This window comes from Lepidochelys olivacea (assembly GCF_965140295.1).
Source record: "Lepidochelys olivacea isolate rLepOli2 genome assembly, chromosome: 3".
Lineage (NCBI taxonomy): Eukaryota > Metazoa > Chordata > Testudines > Cheloniidae > Lepidochelys > Lepidochelys olivacea.
The window spans coordinates 84,306,584-84,332,835 of record NC_140413.1 but is presented as its reverse complement, the minus strand read 5'-3'; the positions used below and the strand labels follow the sequence as shown (position 1 = coordinate 84,332,835).

The 26,252-nt window shown below is 45.1% G+C and overlaps 1 protein-coding gene across 1 annotated transcript in view; it reads right to left on the bottom strand.

Moving 5' to 3' along the window:
* Positions 1–26,252, bottom strand: part of LOC311518856 (uncharacterized protein) — a 102,759-nt gene that overhangs the window by 36,597 nt on the left and 39,910 nt on the right. The window contains exon 16 of the mRNA XM_084624924.1: positions 16,202–16,319. Within this exon, the coding sequence (XP_084481050.1) occupies positions 16,202–16,319 (118 nt within the window). The remainder of the gene's footprint in view (positions 1–16,201; positions 16,320–26,252) is intronic.

Genomic DNA, 26,252 nt, shown 5'->3' with positions numbered 1-26,252 from the left:
AATTCAAATCCCTTTTCCACATCAAGCAGAGGATAGTGAGATTGAACTGGGTCTCGCACATCTGAGGTGAGTGCCCTAACCGCTAGGCTAAAAGTTATAAGGAAGACAGCATCATTACTTTCCCCATTTGCGACTCCAGCCTGAAAAGTGAAACGTTTCCATAACATCTAAATGACTAAGAGCAAAGAGATCCCAGATCCATAGTGCGTTCTTCCATAGAGACACAATGCTACTTTGTTTTCTTTTGTTTTACTTTGTTTGTTATATTCTATAAACACACACTATATAAATGAAACATCCAGAAACTAAACTGGAAATTGGCCTAAATATACAATAGCTCTAACAACAAGGAGTCCTTGTGGCACCTTAGAGACTAACAAATTTATTTGGGCATAAGCTTTTGTGGGCTAGAACCCACTTCATCAGGTGCATTGAGTGGAAAATACAGGCGCAGGTATAAATACATGAAAAGATGGGAGTTGCCTTACCAAGTGTGAGGTCAGTCTAACAAGACAATTCAATTAACAGCAGGATACCAAGGGAGGAAAAATAACTTTTGTAGTGGTAATGAGAGTGGACCATTTCAAATAGTTGACAAGAAGGTGAGAGTAACATTAGGGGGAAATTAGTATCGGGGAAATTAGGTTTAGGTTTTGTAATGACCCAACCACTCCCAGTCTTTATTCAGGCCTAATTTGATGGTGTCCAGTTTGCAAATTAATTTGATGGTGTCCAGTTCTGCAGTTTCACGCTGGAGTAGGTTTCTGAAGTTTTTTTGTTGAAGAATTGCCACTTTTAGGACTTTCATTGAGTGACCAGGGAGACTGAAGTGTTCTCCTACCGGTTTTTAAATGTTATAATTCCTGATGTCAGATTTGTGTCCATTTATTCTTTTGCATAGAGACTGTCCGGTTTGGCCAATGTACATGGCAGAGGGGCGTCTGAATCTCTTTGCTACAGACATTTCTCATCCCCACATTTTTTGCACACCTTTTAACTCAAAGCCTGAAGCCAAACTATTTCCTGCAAGGTGATAAGCACCCTCAACACCCATTCTCTCAGGAAGTGCTCATCACCCTTTAATTTTAAGCTCTTTGGGGCAGAGACCCTGTCTTTTTGCATGCTTCATGTGCACATATGGTGCTGTACAAGTAATAAATAAATAAAATAAATAGAGTATTTTTAGCAATAAAGGAGTTGTCAGGCAATTTTTGAGGACACCTCAGAGCATTCACAGCTGGAATATGTCAAAGGACTCATAAGAAAGCAATTTGCATTTTAATGTCACTATGCTCTTCCTTGCATTATAACCCCAGTTTGGAGAAAATGAACTTTAATCATGCTCTCAATAAAGAAGTGATACAGATGTGATATACGGCATATTTATGTTTGCTTTAATTTCCTGTCAGCATACTAATCTCTATCAAAGTGAAATGTTTTCCGAACCAATTGCCCACAATGCCTTAGTGAGTAAAAGATAAAGCAAACTAGCCTGTTTTTTTATTTCTGCTTCCCTGTGGATCTGCAATCTGTCAACAAGTCAATGCTGTATTTACATCACCTTCCCACAACAATCAAAGGACATTACAGAACAGTAATTAAAAGGGGAAGAAGTAAGAGTCACTACCTACTATCCCTGTGTGCTGGGTGGCAGTGCCCATAATCTATCAACACTGTAAATCACAATTATATATTAATTTTCAAGTTAAGAAAATTCTCTTTTGAATGTCTAATGCACATGACACAGGAACATGGGGAAATAGAGTCAATATGTGTAATGACCCAGCCACTCCCAGTCTCTATTCAAACCCAAGTTAATGGTATCTAGTTTGCATATTAATTCAAGCTCAGCAGTTTCTCACTGGAGTCTGTTTTTGAAGCTTTTCTGTTGCAAAATTGCCACCCTTAAATCTTTTACTGAGTGGCCAGAGAGGTTGAAGTGTTCTCCTACCGGCTTTTGAATGTTATGATTCCTGATGTCAGATTTGTGTCCATTTATTCTTTTGCGTAGAGACTGTCTGGTTTGGCCAATGTACATGGCATAACACATATTGAATCTATTTCCCCATGTTAAGTATCCTCACACCTTCTTGTCAACTGTCTAAATGGGCCATCTTGATTATCACTACAGAAGTTTTTTTCTCCTGCTGATAATAGCTCATCTTAACTAATTAGCCTCTTACAGTTGGTATGGCAACTTCCACCTTTTCATGTTCTCTGTATGCGTATATATATAGATATAGATAGATATCTTCTCACTCTGTGTTCCATTCTATGCAACCGATGAAGTGGACTGTAGCCCACGAAAATAAATTTTTTAGTCTCTAAGGTGCCACAAGTCCTCCTGTTCTTTTTGTCAACTGATAGATGAACTATGTACAGCTGTTTTAAATTAATCTTTTCTACTTGTGTTAAGACAGCTCCTTCCTCTTGAACTGAATTAAAACCCAGTCATGGTACTTTATAAAAGAGCTTGGCAGAGACAAGTTTTCAGAATTAGCACTTTTAACTCTCACCGTAATAAATGTCTGACTGCTGCATCAAATTGTAGAAGCATAACTTCTCTTTGAATGATTAGCAGTTGGGCAACTTTGTTAGGATCCAAGGGGTTTTGAAGGCTGTCAATCATTTTTTGGAGCTCCTGAAGTTCAGTTCCTATTGTTCCCAGGATCACAACAATAAATCCATCAAATTAGCAATAGGAAATGCATGCTACTATGTATTGGCCTAGTGATCTATTTTAATCTCACCAGGAGACTTGTGCTTCTGGAACAAAATAATTTTTGCTGTCTTCAGACATTGTTTTCAGCCTTGCAAAAACATGCTGTAGGGAAGAAGTTATGGCAATTGGAGGATTATGGGGACATAGTTTGGGCAGGAAGAGAGAGAGAGAGAGGGACAGGCATGTCAAGGTTCCTCCCCCACTCTGAACTCTAGGGTACAGATGTGGGGACCTGCATGAAAAACCTCCTAAGCTTATCCTTACCAGCTTAGGTTAAAACTTCCCCAAGGTACAAAATATTACCCCCGTTATCCTTGGAATGGCCGCTACCACCACCAAACTAATACTGGTTACTGGGGAAGAGCTGTTTGGACGCGTCCTTCCCCCCAAAATACTTCCCAAAACCTTGCACCCCACTTCCTGGACAAGGTTTGGTAAAAAGCCTCACCAATTTGCCTAGGTGACTACAGACCCAGACCCTTGGATCTTAAGAACAATGAACAATCCTCCCAACACTTGCACTCCCCCTTTCCTGGGAAATGTTGGATAAAAAGCCTCACCAATTTGCATAGGTGACCACAGACCCAAACCCTTGGATCTGAGAACAATGAAAAAGCATTCAGTGTTTTACAAGAAGACTTTTAATAAAAAATAGAAGTAAATAGAAATAAAGAAATCCCCCCTGTAAAATCAGGATGGTATATATCTTACAGGGTAATTAGATTCAAAAACATAGAGAACCCCTCTAGGCAAAACCTTAAGTTACAAAAAAGATACACAGACAGAAATAGTTATTCTATTCAGCACAATTCTTTTCTCAGCCATTTAAAGAAATCATAATCTAACACATACCTAGCTAGATTACTTACTAAAAGTTCTAAGACTCCATTCCTGTTCTGTCCCCGGCCAAGAGGACTACAGACAGACACACAAACCCTTTGTTTCTCTCCCTCCTCCCAGCTTTTGAAAGTATCTTGTCTCCTCATTGGTCATTTTGGTCAGGTGCCAGCGAGGTTACCTTTAGCTTCTTAACCCTTTACAGGTGAGAGGAGCTTTCCCCTGGCCAGGAGGGATTTCAAAGGGGTTTACCCTTCCCTTTATATTTATGACACGCCCCCCAAATCTCAGCTAGGGTGAAACACTGGCTGGGATTTCTTCCTGGAGCTCTAGGAAAACAGAGTTAATAAGACACATGCATCTCTAAATATACTACCAAGTACATAAAGACTAACAATATTTTCCACATCTCAAGGACGATTTTAACCAGTTGATTCTGGGAAACTTTCACGGGAGAGTGCATCAGCCACTTTGTTAGAAGCTCCTGAGATGTGTTGGATGTCGAAATCAAAATCTTGGAGAGCTAAACTCCACCGAAGAAGTTTTCTGTTAGTTTCTTTGACGGTGTGAAGCCACTTTAGTGCAGCATGGTCGGTTTGCAGGTGGAAACGCCGTCCCCAAACATATGGGCGTAGCTTTTCCAGAGCGTAGACCATGGCATAACATTCTTTTTCAGTGACTGACCAGTTGCTTTCCCTCTCAGACAGTTTTTTGCTGAGAAACACTACAGGGTGGAATTCTTGATCAGGTCCTTTCTGCATTAAAACTGCTCCCACACCACGCTCGGATGCATCTGTGGTTACTAGGAACGGTTTGTCAAAGTCTGGGGCCCTTAGTACAGGGTCAGACATGAGTGTCGCTTTAAGCTTGTTAAAGGCCTTCTGACACTTTCCGGTCCACTGAACAGCATTTGGCTGTTTCTTTTTGGTTAGGTCTGTCAGTGGGGCAGCGATTTGGCTGTAGTGCGGTACAAATCGTCTGTAATAACCGGCCAAGCCTAAGAAGGATTGAACCTGTTTCTTTGACTTTGGGACAGGCCACTTTTGGATAGCATCCACTTTGGCCTGTAGGGGGCTGATAGTTCCTTGACCCACCTGGTGTCCAAGGTAAGTCACTCTGTTTAGGCCTATTTGACACTTCTTAGCCTTAACAGTTAGTCCTGCCTCCCTTATGCGCTCAAGGACTTTTTGTAGATGTTCCAGGTGGTCTGCCCAGGAATCCGAAAATATGGCCACATCGTCAAGGTAGGCAACTGCATATTCTCCTAATCCCGCTAGGAGACTATCTACAAGTCTTTGGAAAGTGGCAGGTGCATTTCGCAGCCCGAAAGGGAGTACATTAAATTCATACAGCCCGAGATGTGTGATGAAGGCTGACCTTTCCTTGGCAGATTCATCTAGCGGTACCTGCCAGTACCCCTTGGTTAAGTCCAAGGTAGAGATGAACTGGGCCCTTCCCAGTTTCTCTAATAGTTCATCTGTGCGTGGCATGGGATAGTTGTCTGGGCGAGTTACAGCATTTAGCTTACGGTAGTCCACGCAAAAACGTATTTCCCCATCTGGTTTGGGAACTAGAACCACTGGAGATGCCCATGCACTTTCAGAGGGGCGGATTACACCCATCTGTAACATATCCTGGATCTCCCGTTCTATAGCAGTTTTAGCTTGAGGAGACACCCGGTAAGGTTGGACCCTAATTGGGTGAGCATTACCTGTGTCAATGGAGTGGTATGCCCGTTCAGTCAGTCCTGGGGTGGCTGAGAACGTTGGCGCGTAGCTAGTGCACAGCTCCTGGATCTGCTGTCGCTGCATACGCCCAAGGGTCATGGAGAGGTTCACCTCTTCCACACCACCAGCACATTTCCCTTCGTAGTAGACACCTTCAGACCACTCAGCGTCGTCTCCTCCCTGGGCTGTAAACTGACAAACCTTTAATTCTCTGGAATAAAAGGGCTTTAGAGAATTAATATGATACACCTTAGGCTTTCGGTTGGAGGTGGGGAATGCTATGAGATAATTAACAGCTCCCAGGCGCTCCTGGACCACGAATGGCCCTTCCCACGATGCTTCCATTTTATGGGCCTGGAGCGCCTTTAAGACCATGACCTGGTCTCCTACTTTGAAGGAACGCTCTCTGGCATGTTTATCATACCAGGCTTTTTGCTCTTTTTGAGCATCCTGTAAGTTTTCTCTAGCAAGGGCTAAAGAGGTTCGGAGGGTGTTTTGTAGGTTGGTTACAAAGTCCAGAATGTTAGTTCCTGGAGAAGGTGTAAATCCCTCCCATTGCTGCTTCACCAACTGCAATGGCCCCTTAACCTCACGGCCATATACAAGTTCAAATGGGGAAAACCCTAAACTGGGATGTGGTACAGCTCTGTAGGCAAAGAGCAACTGCTGCCATACTAGGTCCCAATCATTGGAGTGCTCATTTACGAATTTACGTATCATGGCCCCCAAAGTTCCATTAAACTTCTCCACCATGCCATTTGTTTGATGATGGTAAGGAGTGGCAACCAAGTGATTTACCCCATGAGCTTCCCAAAGGTTTTCATAGTTCCTGCCAGGAAATTAGTCCCTGCATCTGTGAGGATGTCGGAGGGCCAACCTACCCTGGCAAAAATGTCTGCTAGTGCTTGGCACACACTTTTAGCCCTGGTGTTGCTTAGAGCTACTGCTTCCGGCCATCGGGTGGCAAAATCCATGAAAGTCAGTATGTACTGCTTTCCTCTGGGTGTCTTTTTCGGAAAAGGACCCAGAATATCCACAGCTACTCGCTGAAATGGAACTTCAATGATGGGGAGTGGCTGGAGAGGAGCTTTGACCTGGTCTTGGGGTTTTCCCACTCTTTGGCACACCTCACAAGACTGGACATAGGTAGAGACATCCTTGCCCATTCCCTCCCAGTGGAATGACCCCCCCAAACGGTCTTTGGTCCTGTTCACCCCAGCATGGCCACTAGGGTGATCATGGGCTAAGCTCAAGAGCTTGGCCCGGTATTTAGTTGGAACTACCAACTGTCTCTGAGGATGCCAGTCTTCCTGGTGTCCCCCAGAAAGAGTTTCCTTGTATAAAAGTCCTCTTTCTACAACAAACCTGGATCGATTAGAAGAGCTGAGAGGCGGTGGGTTGCTCCGTGCCGCCGTCCAAGCTCTCTGGAGGCTTTCATCTGCTTCCTGTTCGGTCTGGAACTGTTCCCTTGATGCTGGAGACATCAGTTCCTCATGGGATTGTGGACCTAGGCTTGGTCCCTCTGGAAGCGATATAGGGGATGGAGCTGTTTCTGTTGACTGTGAACCGCTCTCCGCTGGTGCACTATGTTGGGATTCAGGCTCCGGCTGAGCCTCTTGTGTAGGGTTATCGGCTGCTGCCAGTTCAGGTTCGGTGGGGCCCTCTGGTGTTGAGGTTGCAAGTACTGGATTCAGTGCTGACACGGGGTCTGGTGTTGGTTGTTTGGCTGGTTCCGGTTCTGGGACTGGTTCCGTCTGGGTCTCTGGGACTGGATCCACTACTGCTGTTGCAGACATTGGCCTGGGGTCCAGGTCCATCACCTCTGACTGGGTCCTGATAGAAGTTTCCGGAACAGAGCTAGGCCTCACGGCTTGTTTAGCCTGGTTGCGGGTGACCATTCCCACCCTCTTGGCCTGCTTCACATGATTGGCCAAGTCTTCCCCCAACAGCATGGGGATGGGATAATCATCATAGACTGCAAAAGTCCACATTCCTGACCAGCCCTTGTACTGGACAGGCAACTTGGCTGTAGGCAAATTGAAAGAGTTGGACTTGAAGGGTTGAATCGTCACTTGGATCTCTGGGTTGATTAAATTGGGGTCCACTAAGGAAGCATGGATAGCTGACACTTGTGCTCCGGTGTCCCTCCACGCGGTGACCTTCTTCCCACCCACACTCACAGTTTCCCTCCGCTCCAAGGGTATCTGGGAGGTATCTGGGCCTGTGGACCTCTGGTGTGATTCCGGTGCAATGAACTGTAATCTGTTGGGGTTCTTGGGGCAGTTGGCCTTTACATGCCCCAGCTCGTTACACTTAAAACATCGTCCAGCTGACGGGTCACTGGGGCGAGGAGGGTTGCTGGAGAACGGGGTGGTGGGACGATAAGGGGTCTGGAGGGTTCTTTGGGAGGTAGGTGGGGCTTTGGGCGGCCCCCGGTAATAGGGTGTGGTCTGGGGTGGTCCCTTCTGGTCTCCGCTCCAACTGCGACCAGTTTTCTTCTTCTCTGCCACCTCCACCCATCTGGCTCCAATCTCTCCTGCCTCAATTACAGTTTTGGGTTTCCCATCTAGGATGTATCTTTCTATTTCCTCAGGAACACCCTCTAAGAATTGTTCCATTTGCATTAGGAAGGGCAAATTTACTGGAGATTCAACACTTGCTCCTGATATCCAGGCATCCCAATGTTTTACAATGTGGTAGGCATGTCGGGTAAATGACATGTCTGGTTTCCACCTTAGGGCTCTGAACCTCCGACGAGACTGCTCGGGTGTTATCCCCATTCTGACTCTCGCCTTGGATTTAAACAGTTCATACTTGTTCATGTGTTCTTTAGGCATTTCAGCTGCCACCTCAGCTAAGGGTCCACTGAGCTGCGGCCTCAGCTCTACCATGTATTGGTCAGTAGAGATGTTGTACCCAAGGCAGGCCCTTTTGAAGTTTTCTAAGAAGGCCTCAGTATCATCACCTGCCTTGTAGGTGGGGAACTTTCTGGGATGGGAAGTGGTACCTGGAGAAGGATTGCTAGGGTTTGTTGGTATATTCTGCTGGGCCTTTATCCTCTCCATCTCCTCCACATGCTTCCTCTCTTTTTCCCTCTCCTCCTCCACATGCTTCCTTGCCTCCATTTCCCTCTTGTGGGCAGCCTCTTGGTGTTGTTCTGCCTCCCTTTCTTGTTCCTTCTTCAGCTGCATGAGTTCTATCTGTCTTTCATGTTCCCTTTGTTTTTCCTCAGCCTGAAATTTGGCTAATTCCAGCTGTAGTCGAGCTGAGGATTTGGCCATTCTAACCTCTCTGTTTTTAACTAACTTTACACCCGAGGTTTAGAAATAAACAAACAAAACTTGGCTGTAAAATTTTGCTGTGCTGGAATAGAATACCTATTCTCTGATAGTGATTGTCAGCCTACAGAAAAAGACAATTCCCTTGTCTCTGCTCTGGGCCCAAATTAAAGCAAAAAACCTCCAACTACTTGGAAACCTGCTTACCCAGCCCAAAGAAGAAAAAAATTTCTTTTCAAACCTGTGCTCCTTGTAAAACAAAACAAAAAAATCAAAATCCTAAAAAAAAAAACCCTGCCACTTTTGTCTCCAGGCAAATGGGTAGAGCACACACCCCCTATTTACTTTTAGGAAGAAAAGAAAAAAAAAAACCTCTGGGTTGGAAGACTGTGAATTTCCCTGCAGGAGTTAAGTACCCTGCCTCCAGGCAAGAAAACCTGCAATTCACAAGATAATCCCCTTTTGTCTCTGCTTGGCCACAAAGCAGAGAGAAACCAAGCTGCTTTCAGTTTCAAAGCTGCCTTCTGGACTTCCTAAAAATTCCTTTTTAAAATCTGTATTTCTAGTTCAAAAAATCTCAACTGGATCTCAAAATGATTTCAGGTTAATCCCACCACTGTGCCACCATGTCAAGGTTCCTCCCCCACTCTGAACTCTAGGGTACAGATGTGGGGACCTGCATGAAAAACCTCCTAAGCTTATCCTTACCAGCTTAGGTTAAAACTTCCCCAAGGTACAAAATATTACCCCCGTTATCCTTGGAATGGCCGCTACCACCACCAAACTAATACTGGTTACTGGGGAAGAGCTGTTTGGACGCGTCCTTCCCCCCAAAATACTTCCCAAAACCTTGCACCCCACTTCCTGGACAAGGTTTGGTAAAAAGCCTCACCAATTTGCCTAGGTGACTACAGACCCAGACCCTTGGATCTTAAGAACAATGAACAATCCTCCCAACACTTGCACTCCCCCTTTCCTGGGAAATGTTGGATAAAAAGCCTCACCAATTTGCATAGGTGACCACAGACCCAAACCCTTGGATCTGAGAACAATGAAAAAGCATTCAGTGTTTTACAAGAAGACTTTTAATAAAAAATAGAAGTAAATAGAAATAAAGAAATCCCCCCTGTAAAATCAGGATGGTATATATCTTACAGGGTAATTAGATTCAAAAACATAGAGAACCCCTCTAGGCAAAACCTTAAGTTACAAAAAAGATACACAGACAGAAATAGTTATTCTATTCAGCACAATTCTTTTCTCAGCCATTTAAAGAAATCATAATCTAACACATACCTAGCTAGATTACTTACTAAAAGTTCTAAGACTCCATTCCTGTTCTGTCCCCGGCCAAGAGGACTACAGACAGACACACAAACCCTTTGTTTCTCTCCCTCCTCCCAGCTTTTGAAAGTATCTTGTCTCCTCATTGGTCATTTTGGTCAGGTGCCAGCGAGGTTACCTTTAGCTTCTTAACCCTTTACAGGTGAGAGGAGCTTTCCCCTGGCCAGGAGGGATTTCAAAGGGGTTTACCCTTCCCTTTATATTTATGACAAGGCATAAGGAATAAAAGATTACAAACCTCTTTTAAAAATGGTTCTATTAGCATTCTTACATAAAGCACAAATTTTTAACATACCACCAATGAGAAAAAAGGTTGACTCAATCCTTTGCCTATTGAAGTCAATAGTCATTTTGCCATTGACTTCAGAGGGAGCAGGATCAGCTAAGCCTTTAGTTTATCCGCCCCTGGTCACCCCAGGTCTGTATTATGATGTGATCCCACCAGACTCTGTTTGTCGCCCTGCTCCAGAAGCACCGGTCTACATAGGGGCCATCAGCAGTTATACCAAGTGTCATGAACAGCACCAGGCAGTTCGAGTCTACCATGTCTGTGTCCTCCTCCTCCATCAAAAGCTCTGTTAAGTGCCTGTGGTGGGTCAGAAAATGCCACTGAAATGTCCACCAGCGTCTCGTGGAAGCTGTGCCTGTTTCCTGACACAGGAGTGAAAGCACAAACAAGAAAAGTTCTTCAAAAGACTCCTCCTTCATGTTGCTGGCTCCAGAAGCTGGGAGTGCACAGACCAAAATGACTGCTGGGCAGGATCTGATAGCAGACTGTTCCGTGCAGGGTGCACAGTCAAGTTTTCCCCTCAGTGCACCATGGTCAAAGGGCTAGAGTGGCCACATTTTGGGAGGACCCCAGGGAGTCTAGGATATAGTTGGTTTGACTTGGGTCTAGGTGATGCAGTGTGGATGCCAGAGTTCCACGTTTGAGTCTGGGTAAGAATATTCTTAACATAGGGTTAAAAATCAATCAGTGTAGCTGCTCTAACCCAGAGTCAGCTGATTAGAGTCCCACTAACTCTGGGCTTACATTGCAGGGTAGACATACCATTACGGAGCTGATTCTGCAAGGTACAGAGCACTTTCTTCTTCAAAGACACCCTTAGCATTGTAGGATCATCAGGCCCAGTATGTTTAGTTTTTTTAAACCAGCAAAGAACATTTCATGTTCATCCAACATTTTTCATCCTAAAGCACATTATAATCTATTGGTGTATAGAAATCTTCTCCCTAGGTTCTTACGTTAGCACCTGTCACCATACTATCTGAGTGCCTCAAATTGCTTACCCACCACTGATGGGACTCAAACTCACAGTCCCTATCTTAGGGCACCAATGTCTTATCCATTAGGCAGCTCAGATCACCATAACTACCAGTGAAATGTAGTCACTTCTGGGCAGAGGGGTGACTACTAATGAACAGTGAAAGAAGAGGATATTTTTGCCAGGGACAATGGGCCAGAACAATCTTATGAAAAGTGTTAAGGGAATATCTAACTTCTGAAGAATCTGTCATTGTATTTATTTGGATTTTTAAAAGTGTGACATATGAAATAAAAATATATTTTACACAACATTCCTGTATGCATTCAATTGTGCGGTTCTGACTGATGATCATTATGAGCTCAGACTTCCTGGTGGTTTTCAGAGCTTATTAAACATGTATTTTGCTCAGTCACATATTCCTTAAATGAAGTCACTAGTACATTTGAGTGTGTTTTTTAGTGTGCGCTCATTGTACTAAGTCCTTTTTGCTAAGTTAAATGACCCAAAAAATTAAAGTCAACATAACTGTATTAAAATAAAAGGGAATGCACATATTTATGATTTGCTATAGTTCTTTTATGCAGTGAACTTTTTCAGACTTATTTAAAGGCAGACAGACTTAGAACATTTTTTTTTTAAATCAGTTTATTTTGGGTGTTTGATTATAAGAATCCTGCTTATACATCCACATAATAGCATAAAAATTATCACAAGACAAATTCTGCACATATACAACTCTGACTGGACACAGCCAAGGGAAGAATTGGTCTCTTTCATTTTCAAGGAATGAAAGAAATTTCATATTTAGACCTGATTTTTCATTCATTTAAAAATTGTCAGGCCAGAAAGGAAGCTTCCCTCAATTTTTCTTTTAAAATTACACTTACACTATCATAGTCAGATCTCCAGCTGCTCAGTCTTTGAGCAGTGCAAAGTTGTATAGCTACGTAAACACACACACACAAGCATGCGGCTTGAAATGTCACACAAATACCACATATGGCAGCCTACATATGCATTATACACCACCACAAAAATTTTCTGTTGTAAATATGCACAGATGTGTCCAATGTTTTGAGAATGTAGCCCACTGTATACAGGTATAATCCGACTGCTGAAAACCATCCCATTGCTGAGTGCATTTAGAAAGCTGCAATACAGCTTAACTCGAGTCATAAGTAAAATCTATTATGTAACAGATACCATTTCTGCATACAATATACATTTCATCTGTTTTATCTTTTGGAAAAAAGGTTACGCAACTGATTTAACAAAGGAAACAAAATCCTGCCTTTTTAATCTGCTGGTCAAAGATAAAATCATTATAAGTTAACCAAGCAACCTGTGGTAACATTCTGCACTGCCAAGCAGGAGGCCAGAATGCAATGCTTTTTGCTACCTTGCTTGGTAGAGACTGAGTGCTGCAGGAGGTGACAGCTCCCATCCCTTGGCATAATGTGTTGCAGAATTCTGACAGTCTACCATTAGTGAAAGGAAGCAAGTAAGTGCAGAATATAAGAATGGGACTTTCTGATAACTTCACACTCCAGTTCAACATGTGTCTCATCTTTAAGATATCTTTCTTTCCTCCCTCAGGATTTTCTGCTTAATTTATGTTTGTGCTCAGACAAATCAATGAATTATCCTGTTTACAAACAGAATAAATCATACAGATTATTCAGAACAAAATCATGCAAACAATACCCAGGTCAAATCTTCATAGCATCACTGCGTGGGGCCTTTATGTGATAAAAATTAGAGCATATTTCTTTAGGCTAGCACTGTGAATGTTTTTGTTCTAAAGATGGACACAGGACTTTAAAATGCTCATCTCCTCTAGTGATGCATTCCATCATAAAAAGTATCTCACAGAAGGGCTGAAGAATTTAAGTTGTGGTAAAAAGGAAGGTCCTTTAGCATTATTTTTACACTGACCAATGTGTTCCAACAGGTTTTGTCCACTCCAGATTGGGGTTGAGGGACACAAAAGTGTCTGAAACATTTTCAATAATTGTTGAACAGTCCACCCAGCACACTTTCCCCACAGATAACTGGTGATGCTCAAGCAGGGACGAGTGTTAGGTAAAGCACTGTGGCGCTGCTTCTCAGTTAGAGGAAAGCTTCAGAGCTGGTGAGAGGTCAAGTTTCAGTCTAGGAACAAGAGGAGATTTTAGACCAAAAAGCAAAGTAAAGCCAAAGAAGTCACTATGTCACTCACTCAACAGAGCTGCTTCTTCCATGCATTCGGATATCTTCTGACTCTGATACCAGATTGACATTCTGCTACTTTTTACTTGTATTAACAGTGCAGAGCCCACAGAACTATCGGGAAGAGAGCTGGATCCTAGTCTGGCACATGCATCATCATCAGAATTGTTAAGCTTCTGTAGCAGAATTTCTGGGCTTGAGTCCCCTCTGATTTACACCCAGCGGAAGCCAGGAGCAATTTCATTGGTGTCAGACACAAACCGCTCTCACATCAGTGCGAGAGGAGAATCTCTTGTTGGTGCTGAGTGATCCAGAATGAATACAGTTTGTCTTTCAGATTCCAGTCTGAGTTTATAGCACTGGCAGCTAGGAAAGCCGTCTTCGCACTTGTAAACTGAGCAGATTTTATCTGAAAAGTTACTGGGATACATTTTTACAGAGATGATGCCATATTTACAGAGAGACTTTTCAGAGTAGAATCTCATTTTACAAGAAATATAGGATGGTTGCAAGGCCGGTTCTTAAACTGTTAGGAGTCATACTGAGGAAGAGTAAAGATGAGGAGGAGGTTTTCTTGGACAACAAAGAAGGGTCTCAGGTAAAGTCTTCAGATTGGAACGTAAAGATGTCTAGGACTGTCTGTCTGAGGCTTCTCCTATCTTTGCCACAGGAAAAAGTACTGTGATTTCCACGCCGCTCCATAATACCATGTGACATCACACACACACACACACAAATCAACCAAACAGGCTTCTTTATTCTGAAATTTAGAGGTGCTAGTTGTAAACGGCCTTGTACTTCTGTCAGGATAGACATACACATTGCATTTGTGGGATTTTTCTACGCAAATAAGGCTTTGTAGTAGTCATTTAATCTTAGTTTATTTGGTACAGAATTTCTTTGTGTTATAAGAGTATTTGGAAAGCAATCAATTGTGCAGCGCAGTCTGGACAACTTTCTTGTTTAACCCCAGTTTATTGTACAACAGCCAAACCCTCCCAATTTAACCAGTGCACTATCCTGTAATCTCTGGCTTTTGGAACATTATTGCGCTAATATTTGCGCTTGACCGGGAGTGAAAGGCTGGTGCAAAAACCAGATATTACACACATGTCCTGAAATTATCAGGTGTTTGTCTTAATTAAAGGGCATCTGCTGTTCAATGGCTCTGAGGCCAAACAAGTTCTGTTCCATTTGCAGAAGCATCATTTCACATTGTAGGAGCCATATGGTAGAAAGACATGGGAAAATCTGACCAGCCCAAAGGATTTAAACAACTAATTATTACTTATTCTGAAATTACATTTATAAGACCTGTGTGGTGGGAGGAGGAGGAGGAGGAGGAGGTGGAAGGGCTAGTGATCAAAGCACAGGACTGGGAGACAGAAGATGTGTCTTCCATTTCTGGCTCTGCCACAGAGTTGTTTTGCGTCTTGGGCAAGATACTTAACTCCCTTGATACCTGAGTTTTCTCATCTGTAAAATGATGCTACTTACTTACTTCACAGGGGTATGGTGAGGTCACATTCATTCATGTTTGTAAAAGGCTGTGAGATCACAAAATGTGCATGGTGGAATGTACTGAAAGCGTATGATAGTAGGGCAATTTAACTGATTTAAACCTCAAGACGTGAAAATATGGGGGTAGGCATAAAGGTATTTTCTGGCACTAATACATCATCGTATACTATATATTTAAGGTAAAAGGCAACATTTCAGTCAGTAACGGTCCTCTTTTTGTTGAAAGGTTTTTCTGATCTCGTTCTGACCATTGATGGTGATGTATTTGTTACTTACCGATCCTTTCGTTCCCTCTCCAGTCCGCGGTCAGAGGCTCTGGATTTAGGGAATCAAAACATTTTGGGGAGTTTCCTAATTGAGCAAAGCTGAAAAGGTACGAAACAATGTCATGAAGCGCTGCCACAGTCTGCAGGCTCTGCCTGAGTGCTCTGTAAGCAGCCGGCAGATAAAATAAACATAGGGAGAAAACACTTCAAATGTGAAAAAAACACATAGCCATAGCAAATATTTATGAATGAAGGTTACTGATTATTTGTATCCCAGTAGTACCTAGAGGTCATAGTCAGGATTGGGGCCCACTGGCCGGGTGCTGGACAAACATAGAACAGAAGACTGCCTCTTCCATGAAGAGCTTACAATCCAAAATGTTATGTTGTACTACTGAGCGTTAGGGCTCCTAGAGTCTTGAATGAGTGTCTTTTTGTACCAGTTGAATAAAAACAACTTTTTTCCCCATGAAAAAGATAAATAGATCAAAAGCAAACAGGCAATTTGTCAGAAGCAAAGAATTGGTATGTTACGATGTCTCCCTATTTTACCTCCTCACATTTTAAACCCCCACTTTCCTCTTAGCACAGCGACTACAGCCAACATTGCTGCTACTTCCCTATACATTTGGGGAAGTGGGGGGGGGTTGGGGGGGGAGACAGATGGATGGACAGCAGGGGAAGGCTTAGGGACATGCAGGCTTGTCTGTAGGCAGAGGGGATCCAACATGGCTGATTTTAATAAAGTAACTGCATTACCCAGCTATCCTTTTATCTTTTGCTCCTGTGTCTCAAACACAGAGGATACAACCTTTTTTAATGCCTGTGACCTGACACACTACTCCAATGGCACATCCTAATTGTAGCAGGCATTCTCATCAACACATTGTGAGTTTATTTCCCAGGGCTAGTCATCTCTAACGACAAAGCAACATTTCAACATGTATGAAGAATGTGGTCTGTCCTCCAGATACATTTATATGCTTTGCTTAAGAAAACAAAATCTCTCTTTAGGTTTGTAAATACCAACCTTCTCTGGCAGCATTTTAAACATAATCAGCACCTCAGAAGGGTGAGGGATGAACCACAAATTGAGGAAGGCTTGCCCATCAGGAGACAACAAACGATGTGGTCGTGGCTGAAATGACCTGAGTTATATGGGGAAATGATAGATTCCTGTCACTTTGGAAAGTTACAACTAAATAAAAGTCTCTGAAAATAATTTTTAAATCTAAATACTACAATGTTGTAATTTTCACTTAAAACTTGGGCAAAAAAAACCTCTTGCTAGCTCAGGCAAAACTTCCATTTGGGCTTGGGATTTACCCCAAAGATTTGGAACAGCGAGAAATAAACATATTTCAGAGATCAAACAACCGCTAAAGGCGAGACTCAAAAGCCCATTGAATTCAATAGGAATCTTTCCATTGACTTCAGTGGGCTTTCAACTAGGCCTTATAGTGTACCAATCTAGGAGACCAGAATGCTCTGCAAAAGGCTTCTCTGAACCAAATACACAACTGTCACTTATGCCAAATGGCCTCTCTCAATCAGAGTGGTATTGTTTATTCAAAAATAATAAGCCATGGGCCAGCCCTGCAAAATAATGAAAGAGCAACACACAACAAAAGAGACAAACTAAAGATGAGAGCTTGGTGCCCATTCCTACAAGATCCTGAATGTCTCCTGCAAGGTGCTGAATGGCCCCAATTTCCATTGACTTCAACGAGAACTGAAGACATTTGACACCTCACAAGAGGCACTTTGTAGGACTGGCTCTTTGATCCCGAGGTAAAAGTGTTCAGCTTTGGCATAGGATAGCACTGTCTTGCATCATTCTCTGATGACTGCTTCTGTTTGCCTCAGGAACAACACAGCCAGGCTCAAGGGAATCACACCCAGCCCTGTTTGGAAGGAGTTGGCCCAATGTGGTGATGAAATGTTATAACGTGGGAGAATCAGCAGGGATTCTCAAGATTCTACGATCCTCCCTCTCTTGGTAAACAAAGTTAAATTAGAAATGTAGAACTTGGATAATGTAACTTCCTTCTTCCATAGTAATAGGTAGGGCTACAACAATGAATAAGAATTAAAAGTCTACAATGAATATTTGCTAAAATTCCTGTGCAACTTTCAGTAGACAGCCCAACCTTCTTGTCAGAACATGTTAAATTATAAAGTTAGAATATGCATCATGTATTTTTTTGTTTTTCCACATAAACAAAACAGTCATTTCTTGTCTCAGTGTACATGAACATGAAATACAATATTGAACTAATTTAGTCTCAGGTGAGAGGTTTAAACTCAGTGGGAGCAGGGATGCTGGAACAATTTTTATAGTGCGGGGCCTGAGAGCCATTGAACCAAACTGTAAACCCTGTATGTAGTGGAAAACACTTCAAGTCAGGGGGTGCTGCAGCACCTATGTTCCAGCACCTATGAGTAGGGGAATTAAGTTTGATTTAAATCAAAGTGAGTTTTATACTTATTAATTATTATTGTGATTAAAGAGAGAGGTCAAACAGCAGAAGGAACAACTTGCATCTGTGTGTGGGTGGAATAGCAAATGGTTAACTGCAGTGTGTTGTAAATGAGAGAATTACCTCTGGGTAGGATTTATTTAACCAGCTGTTCATTACCTATTTTGCATAAGGAATGATAAGAACAAACTGTACCCAAGGAAACTGTACTTTACCAGATGACATTACTGTTTACTCTCTTTATCGGTTTCTTCCATTTTACACCATTGCCTGGAAGCCATAACAGCAGGGAGAGACCAAGTATAACAGCTGCAGTTCACCCCAAAGGCAATGCTCTCAGTAGTGAGCATGCTCCCATAGCATGGATATCTGTATATTTAGTCTCTCCATCAAAGAGGTCTGTTTCCCCCCTCTTTGATGCACAGATAGCTCCATTTAATTTTAAATGGTGTTTTCTCCAGAGTTGTTAAGGAAAGAATGCCCCTCCCCCTCCCCAAGAGGTCAACGTCATTTATTTCTGCTATGATGTGGTATGTTATATTAACTTTTCAGAAAGATACAAGACAACTTATATAGCATCCAGATGAGGCCCTGGTGATACCTGGGAAATTATTCAGAATTCCACCCCACCCCACCCATCATCCTAGCTCCCCTCCCCCCCCACACACACTTCAGAAAGAGCCAAAGCACAATTTAAACTTAAAGATACTAGGTAAAACAGACTTTCTATAATATAAAACAAATACCAATGTTTCCCTTCCCCCTCCCCCCTTCTTTCTTTGCCTTCACACAGTAGTTGCCAGAAAATCTTTTTAGAGAGAGGTGAGTGATGTAATATCTTTTATTGGTCTAATTTCTTTTAGAGAGAGAGAGAAGCTTTCGAGCTACACAGAGCTCTCCTTCAGGTCTGGGAAAGATACTCAGAGCATCACAGCTAAATGTTTGACTATCTTAGATAAATTAACAGAATTATCTCAGCATTTGTGCATTTCCTGTCCTTTAGCAGGGAATATTGCTAATACTCAGGTAACATTAGCAAGTTACCTAAGGCAAAACTGTAAAGATGGAGGGTAACCACTTTATTATCCAATTTTTTTCATGGCACCTGATCCAGAGACTCACTGAAGTCAATGGGAGTCTCCACTGATTTTAGTGGGGTTTAGGATCAGGTTCCTTGACACACCTTTTCTTTGTTTTGTTTTTTTTCAATTTTTCCCATTTGGACTAATTCTTCTGTTATTGTTCATTTATTTTTCTCTTTTGAAACCCTCTTCTTTTACTCCCGGGGGAATTCTGTGCCAAAAAAATTAAAAATTCTGCACACAATATTTTTAAATTCTGCACATTTTGTCAAAATAACACTATATAATCATGCCAGTTTAGGTTATTTTGGTAGTTTATTTCAAATACCTGTCAGCAACTATGTCTGTAACAATATAGACAACAACAAAAAATTTCCCCAGGAGTAGAGATTTAAAGAAACCCCTATGACAGTCCCCATTTCTCTGCCCCGCTCCTGCAGAGCCCAGCTATGCCACGCCCCCTCCCCAGACATCCACACCCCCTCCCTCCCAGAGCCCAGATGCAGGGATTCCCCAGCCCAGCCACCCACACCCCTTCCCCCACCCCAGAGCCCAGCTGAGGGGCCCCGCCAGCCCAGACACTTGCACACCCTCCCCTCCATAGCCTAACTGTGCCCCTCATATGCAGACACCTGCATCCCCCTGCCCCAGCAGAGCCCAGGGATCCAGAGGGAGAAACAGCCTGATGCTGTTTCTTGCATGCTGCCTCCTTCCTTCAGGTTGTGCCAGGAACTGCAGCTGTTGGGAACCCTCCAGCTCCATCTCCCTACCCCCCGCAGTGTCTACTATTTGCAAACTGGGGAGCTGGGCTCTGCTGGGTCCAGTGGCCTCTAGTGGCACCCAGCAGCTCTGCAGCACCAATTCTGCAGGGAAAAGGAAATTCTGCACAGAAGAGAACTTTTCTTACCTGTAACTGGAGGTTCATTGAGATGGGTGGTCCCGATTTGTATTCCAAACATAGGTGCACATGCGCGCCATGCACTGGAGCTGGAAGTCTTTCAACGGCAGTGTCCATTGACCTGCACGGCTGCCCTATGTCACTACCTGCTCTATGTGAGGTTATAAGAGGCTATGCAGGGTGACGCCCTCAGTCTCCCTCTTTCCACAGCAGAAGGAAGGTGGTCGGGTATTGGAATACAAATAGGGACCACACATCTCAAAGAACCTCCAGTTCTAGATAAGTAATCTCTTCTTCGAGTGACGGTCCCTATATGTATTCCAAACACGGGTGAGTACAGAGCAATGATCAGCTTGGAGGTGGGTGCGAGGATGCGAAGGGTAAGACCTGCTGTAGAACAGCACAGCCCACTGATCAATGGTGTAGTGCGCTGTGAAGGTTTGGACAGAGCACCATGTTGCTGCACAGCAGATCTCATGCCAGGGTACATCCGCCAGGGAGGAATTGCGTGTGCCCACGTGGAGTGCACTGTGATTCTGCCTGGCGGTGTTGCAATGGAGTGCACATAGCATTCTGTAATGCACTGAGAGACTCACTGGACATACAATGCAAGGAGAGGGCCGGCCCTCTCAAACATTCCCATGATGGTTACGAAGAGGCATGGGGAGGCGTGAAAGGCCAATAGAAGGCCAGTGCCCCGTGGATGTCCAGGGAATGCAATGTCCTATCCACGGGGGTGGCGTGGGGTTTAGGATGGAAGACTGGGAGATGGATGGACTGGTTGAGATGAAACTCTGAGATGATCTTTGGGAGGAACTTAGGGTGAAGGTGCAGGGAGACTTTGACCTTATGGAAAACTGTATACAGGGGCTCAGCCATCATGGCTGCCAGTTTGCTGACCCACTGGGCAGAGGTAATGGCCACCAGGAAGAGGACCTTCATGGATAGGTGAGCCAGGGAGCAGTGGTCAGGGGTTCTGTGGCCACTGGGAACAGGGGCACCAGCAGGCCAGCTCCTGGTACCTAGTGTAGATAGCTTGGTATGGCAGGTATGGGCGCTGCTGGAACTGTGGCTCAGATTGTCGGCTGCAGGTGGAAGCTGTGTAGATCCTGAGGGACCACAGGGTCGCCCATGAGTCCTTCAAGGAATGCAAGGCCTCGTCCATCTTTGCACAGAACAGCTTGTCATTGAAAGGGAGGTCCTGCATGGTGGATTGGACCTCCCTTGGAAAGCTAAATGACTGGAGCCATGTGTCACATTTCATCACCACGCTCGTGGCCACCGCATCCACCATGGCCTGAAGGCTGACTTTGGCCATCCAACAGCCCTCATACAGCAGGGCCTGGAACTGCCGGCACTTATCTCGTGGGATAACCTCCAAGAACTCCACCAGTTTGGTATTGTATAATTGTTGAAAGTGTACTTCACTAGCAGAGCTTGACAGTTAGAAATGTGGAATTGAAGGACTGTGGAGGAGTAGAGTTTACAGCCCATGAGGTCCAGGCATTTCAATGTCTTATTTGCGGGGTGGAAGAGGCAGAGTGCTGGCGCCCTCATTCCATGACTGCATGCACGACCAGTGAGGCCAGCGGTGGGTGGGAAAACAGAAAGTCAGCCCCCTTAGCCGGCATGAAGTACCTGTGTTCCACTTTCTTGGGCGTGGGGGCGCACAACACCAGCATGTGCCACACTACTTGTGCAGGTTGTAGAATGATGTCGTGAATGAGCACAGCTACACACGTCAGGCCCTAGGGCTGGAAAATGTCCAACAACTGGTCCGGTTGGTCTTAGACCTCTTCCAGGGGGTTGCCCAAATCAAGGGCCATTCTCTGTAGCAGCTCCTGGTACTGGTGGTGATAGTCAGGAGAGGAGAGGGTAGGTGGGATCAGGGTCTTGTCCAGAGAGGAGAAGCCTGCCATTGGAGTCAGCAGTACTAGCAGAGTTGGATCAAGCGCCAGGTCCTCCTCCTGGTCCAAGACTAACGGAGCCAGTGGAGGGGCTGATGTGGGCTTGTATGAGGCCAACGACAGAGGGTATGGGCAGTGATAAGGGTCCCATGTGGGCCAGTGGTGCCAGAAGGCAGGTGTTGATGCTACTGCGGGCCTGGAGCGTAGGGTGCCAGAAAAGGCAGGTGAGCCCGGGAGTCTGCACTACACCTCAGAGTCCAGAGAAGCCTCCATCAGTGGCAGAGCCGTCGGTGTGGGCGGAACCACGACCTGCAGTGGTTGGTCACAGCCGAGGAGGAGCGGCTCATCTGCCAGTGAATGTGGCCGGGGAGACCAAAAGAAGCGGTGAAGGCAGGTACAGCAGCTCTAGGTGGGATGTGGGGACCACTGGATTCATCTGGCCCAGCGTCCAGGATACATCCCACTGTCTGCCACTCCGACGAGGGGTACACAGAGTGGAACCTGCACAGTCCAGATGTGGCTGAGTAGCGCACTCCAGTGGGCTATTGGGAGCCTCGGTCCACTCAGGAACTGGTGGTTCTGGTGGGTCTTGCTTCTGCTTCACCTTGCCCCCTGCCTTAAGGGAGGCCCAGTGGAGTCATCATGCAATGTCTCACCTGATCAAACCTGGCTTGGAGAGGAAACGCAGTGTGGCACAGAGGTCTGTGATGAGGACTTACTGCAGTGTTCGTGAGAGCACTTGCGACTGTTCTTGTGCATCTTCTCATGTCTTGGTGGTGCTGATGGATCTGAGAGCAAAGCCAAGGGTGGGGTGCTCACAGCCAGTGATGGGAGGTGCACAGCCAGCACTGACCATCCAGGATCAGACTCCGCATGAGGCCAGAGCACTTCCGCCATGAGGAACTTGCAGAGGCACTGACGTTGAGTGTCACGGGTCCTTGACGGGAAGAACTTGCAGATATTGCAGCAGGTGACAAGGTGTGTATCACCCAGGCAGTAGAGGCAGCATGTGTGCTCGTTGCTCACGGAGAATGAATGAGGACATGAGGTGCAGTTCTTGAACCCTGAAACGCAGGGCATAATCCCTAAAGAGGGTCAGGGGAAACCCGGGAAGGGGCTACTATGTACCCTAACTAACTAACCTAACATTTACAGAAATACAAAGGGAAAGGAAACAGAACTATCTACCTACCTACCACAGACTGTCATTTTCACAGAGTGCACAAGCGTGAAGAGAGGATTCTGACTCTGACCATGCAATAAGAGGGAACTGAGGGCATGTCGCTCCACACAGCCTCTTATAACCTCTCATGGAGCACGTGGCAATGTAAGGTGACTGTGCAGGGCAACGGACATGGCTGCTGACAGACTTCCAGCTCCGATGCATGGCACACATGCATACCTGCATTTGGAATACATATAGGGACCATCACTCAAAGAAGAGCACTAATTCTGTGCAAATTCTGCATTGCGCAGTTGCACAGAATTCCCACAGGAGTATTCTTTCTTCTCTTATTTGGCCTTTCATCTTATATTCATTTTTACTGCGTGTTTTCTCTCTTCCTTCCCTACCATTCTCTTTTCTTCAGTTTCTACCCCTCTTCCACCCTCTTCCCTCCTCTCCACTTTTTTCATCCAATTGCAAATCCTCCTGTGATGAGAAACTAGAGTGCACATCCTGCTCACCCTTCAAGTATCTGGCAAGTACAAACATAGATGATAGGCTTATTTCAGAGAATAAGAAGGTGCTAGAATTAATTTCCTGAAATAATACTAAGGTAGGATGGAAGCTCTGATTTTCTCTTGAACTCTCCACAGGTATCGTTGCGGAGAGTGGACCAGATGATATGTCTGGGGCGAGAAAGCAGAAGGAGACTCCGCTGGTTGGAAGGCATGAGATGCTATGTCCTGAGGTTGGGAGTTCCACGACCACCACTCCCAAGAGGAGAAGGCGGGTGGTGGTGGTCGGGGACTCTCTCCTCCGGGGGACTGAGTCATCTATCTGCCGCCCTGACCGGGAAAACCGAGAAGTCTGCTGCTTGCCAGGGGCTAAGATTCACGATGTGACGGAGAGACTGCCAAGACTCATCAAGCCCTCGGATCGCTACCCCTTCCTGCTTCTTCATGTGGGCACCAATGATACTGCCAAGAATGACCTTGAGCGGATCACTGCGGACTATGTGGCTCTAGGAAGAAGGATAAAGGAGTTGGAGGCGCAAGTGGTGTTCTCGTCCATCCTCCCCGTGGAAGGAAAAGGCCTAGGTAGGGAGCGTCGAATCGTGGAAGTCAACAAATGGCTACGCAGGTGGTGTCGGAGAGAAGGCTTTGGTTTCTTTGACCATGGGATGGTGTTCCATGAAGGAGGAGTGCTGGGCAGAGACAGGCTCCATCTTACGAAGAGAGGGAAGAGCATCTTTGCCAGCAGGCTGGCTAACCTAGTGAGGAGGGCTTTAAACTAGGTTCACCGGGGGAAGGAGACCAAAGCCCTGAGGTAAGTGGGAAAGCGGGATACCGGGAGGAAGCACAGGCAGGAATGTCTGTGAGGGGAGGGCTCCTGCCTCATACTGGGAATGAGGGGCGATCAACAGGTTATCTCAAGTGCTTATATACAAATGCACAAAGCCTTGGAAACAAGCAGGGAGAACTGGAGGTCCTGGTGATGTCAAGGAACTATGACGTGATCGGAATAACAGAGACTTGGTGGGATAACTCAAATGACTGGAGTACTGTCATGGATGGTTATAAACTGTTCAGGAAGGACAGGCAGGGCAGAAAAGGTGGGGGAGTAGCACTGTATGTAAGGGAGCAGTATGACTGCTCAGAGCTCCGGTACGAAACTGCAAAAAAACCTGAGTGTCTCTGGATTAAGTTTAGAAGTGTGTGCAACAAGAGTGATGTAGTGGTGGGAGTCTGCTATAGACCCCCGGACCAGGGGGATGAGGTAGATGAGGCTTTCTTCCGGCAGCTCACGGAAGCTACTAGATCGCATGCCCTGATTCTCATGGGTGACTTTAATTTTCCTGATATCTGCTGGGAGAGCAATACAGCAGTGCATAGACAATCCAGGAAGTTTTTGGAAAGCGTAGGGGACAATTTCCTGGCGCAAGTGCTAGAGGAGCCAACTAGGGGGGGCGCTTTTCTTGACCTGCTGCTCACAAACTGGGTAGAATTAGTGGGGGAAGCAAAAGTGGATGGGAATCTGGGAGGCAGTGACCATGAGTTGGTTGAGTTCAGGATCCTGACGCAGGGAAGAAAGGTAAGCAGCAGGATACGGACCCTGGACTTCAGAAAAGCAGACTTCGACTCCCCCAGGGAACGGATGGCCAGGATCCCCTGGGGGACTAACTTGAAGGGGAAAGGAGTCCAGGAGAGCTGGCTGTATTTCAAGGAATCCCTGTTGAGGTTACAGGGAAAAACCATCCCAATGAGTCGAAAGAATAGTAAATATGGCAGGCGACCAGCTTGGCTTAATGGTGAAATCCTAGCGGATCTTAAACATAAAAAAGAAGCTTACAAGAAGTGGAAGGTTGGACATATGACCAGGGAAGAGTATAAAAATATTGCTCGGGCATGTAGGAATGATATCAGGAGGGCCAAATCGCACCTGGAGCTGCAGCTAGCCAGAGATGTCAAGAGTAACAAGAAGGGTTTCTTCAGGTATGTTGGCAACAAGAAGAAAGCCAAGGAATGTGTGGGCCCCTTACTGAATGAGGGAGGCAACCTAGTGACAGAGGATGTGGAAAAAGCTAATGTACTCAATGCTTTTTTTGCCTCTGTTTTCACTAACAAGGTCAGCTCCCAGACTGCTGCGCTGGGCATCACAAAATGGGGAAGAGATGGCCAGCCCTCTGTGGAGATAGAGGTGGTTAGGGACTATTTAGAAAAGCTGGACGTGCACAAGTCCATGGGGCCGGACGAGTTGCATCCGAGAGTGCTGAAGGAATTGGCGGCTGTGATTGCAGAGCCATTGGCCATTATCTTTGAAAACTCGTGGCGAACCGGGGAAGTCCCGGATGACTGGAAAAAGGCTAATGTAGTGCCAATCTTTAAAAAAGGGAAGAAGGAGGATGCTGGGAACTACAGGCCAGTCAGCCTCACCTCAGTCCCTGGAAAAATCATGGAGCAGGTCCTCAAAGAATCAATCCTGAAGCACTTGCATGAGAGGAAAGTGATCAGGAACAGCCAGCATGGATTCACCAAGGGAAGGTCATGCCTGACTAATCTAATCGCCTTTTATGATGAGATTACTGGTTCTGTGGATGAAGGGAAAGCAGTGGATGTATTGTTTCTTGACTTTAGCAAAGCTTTTGACACGGTCTCCCACAGTATTCTTGTCAGCAAGTTAAGGAAGTATGGGCTGGATGAATGCACTATAAGGTGGGTAGAAAGCTGGCTAGATTGTCAGGCTCAACGGGTAGTGATCAATGGCTCCATGTCTAGTTGGCAGCCGGTATCAAGTGGAGTACCCCAAGGGTCGGTCCTGGGGCCGGTTTTGTTCAATATCTTCATAAATGATCTGGAGGATGGTGTGGATTGCACTCTCAGCAAATTTGCGGATGATACTAAACTGAGAGGAGTGGTAGATACGCTGGAGGGGAGGGATAGGATACAGAAGGACCTAGACAAATTGGAGGATTGGGCCAAAAGAAATCTGATGAGGTTCAACAAGGATAAGTGCAGGGTCCTGCACTTAGGACGGAAGAACCCAATGCAC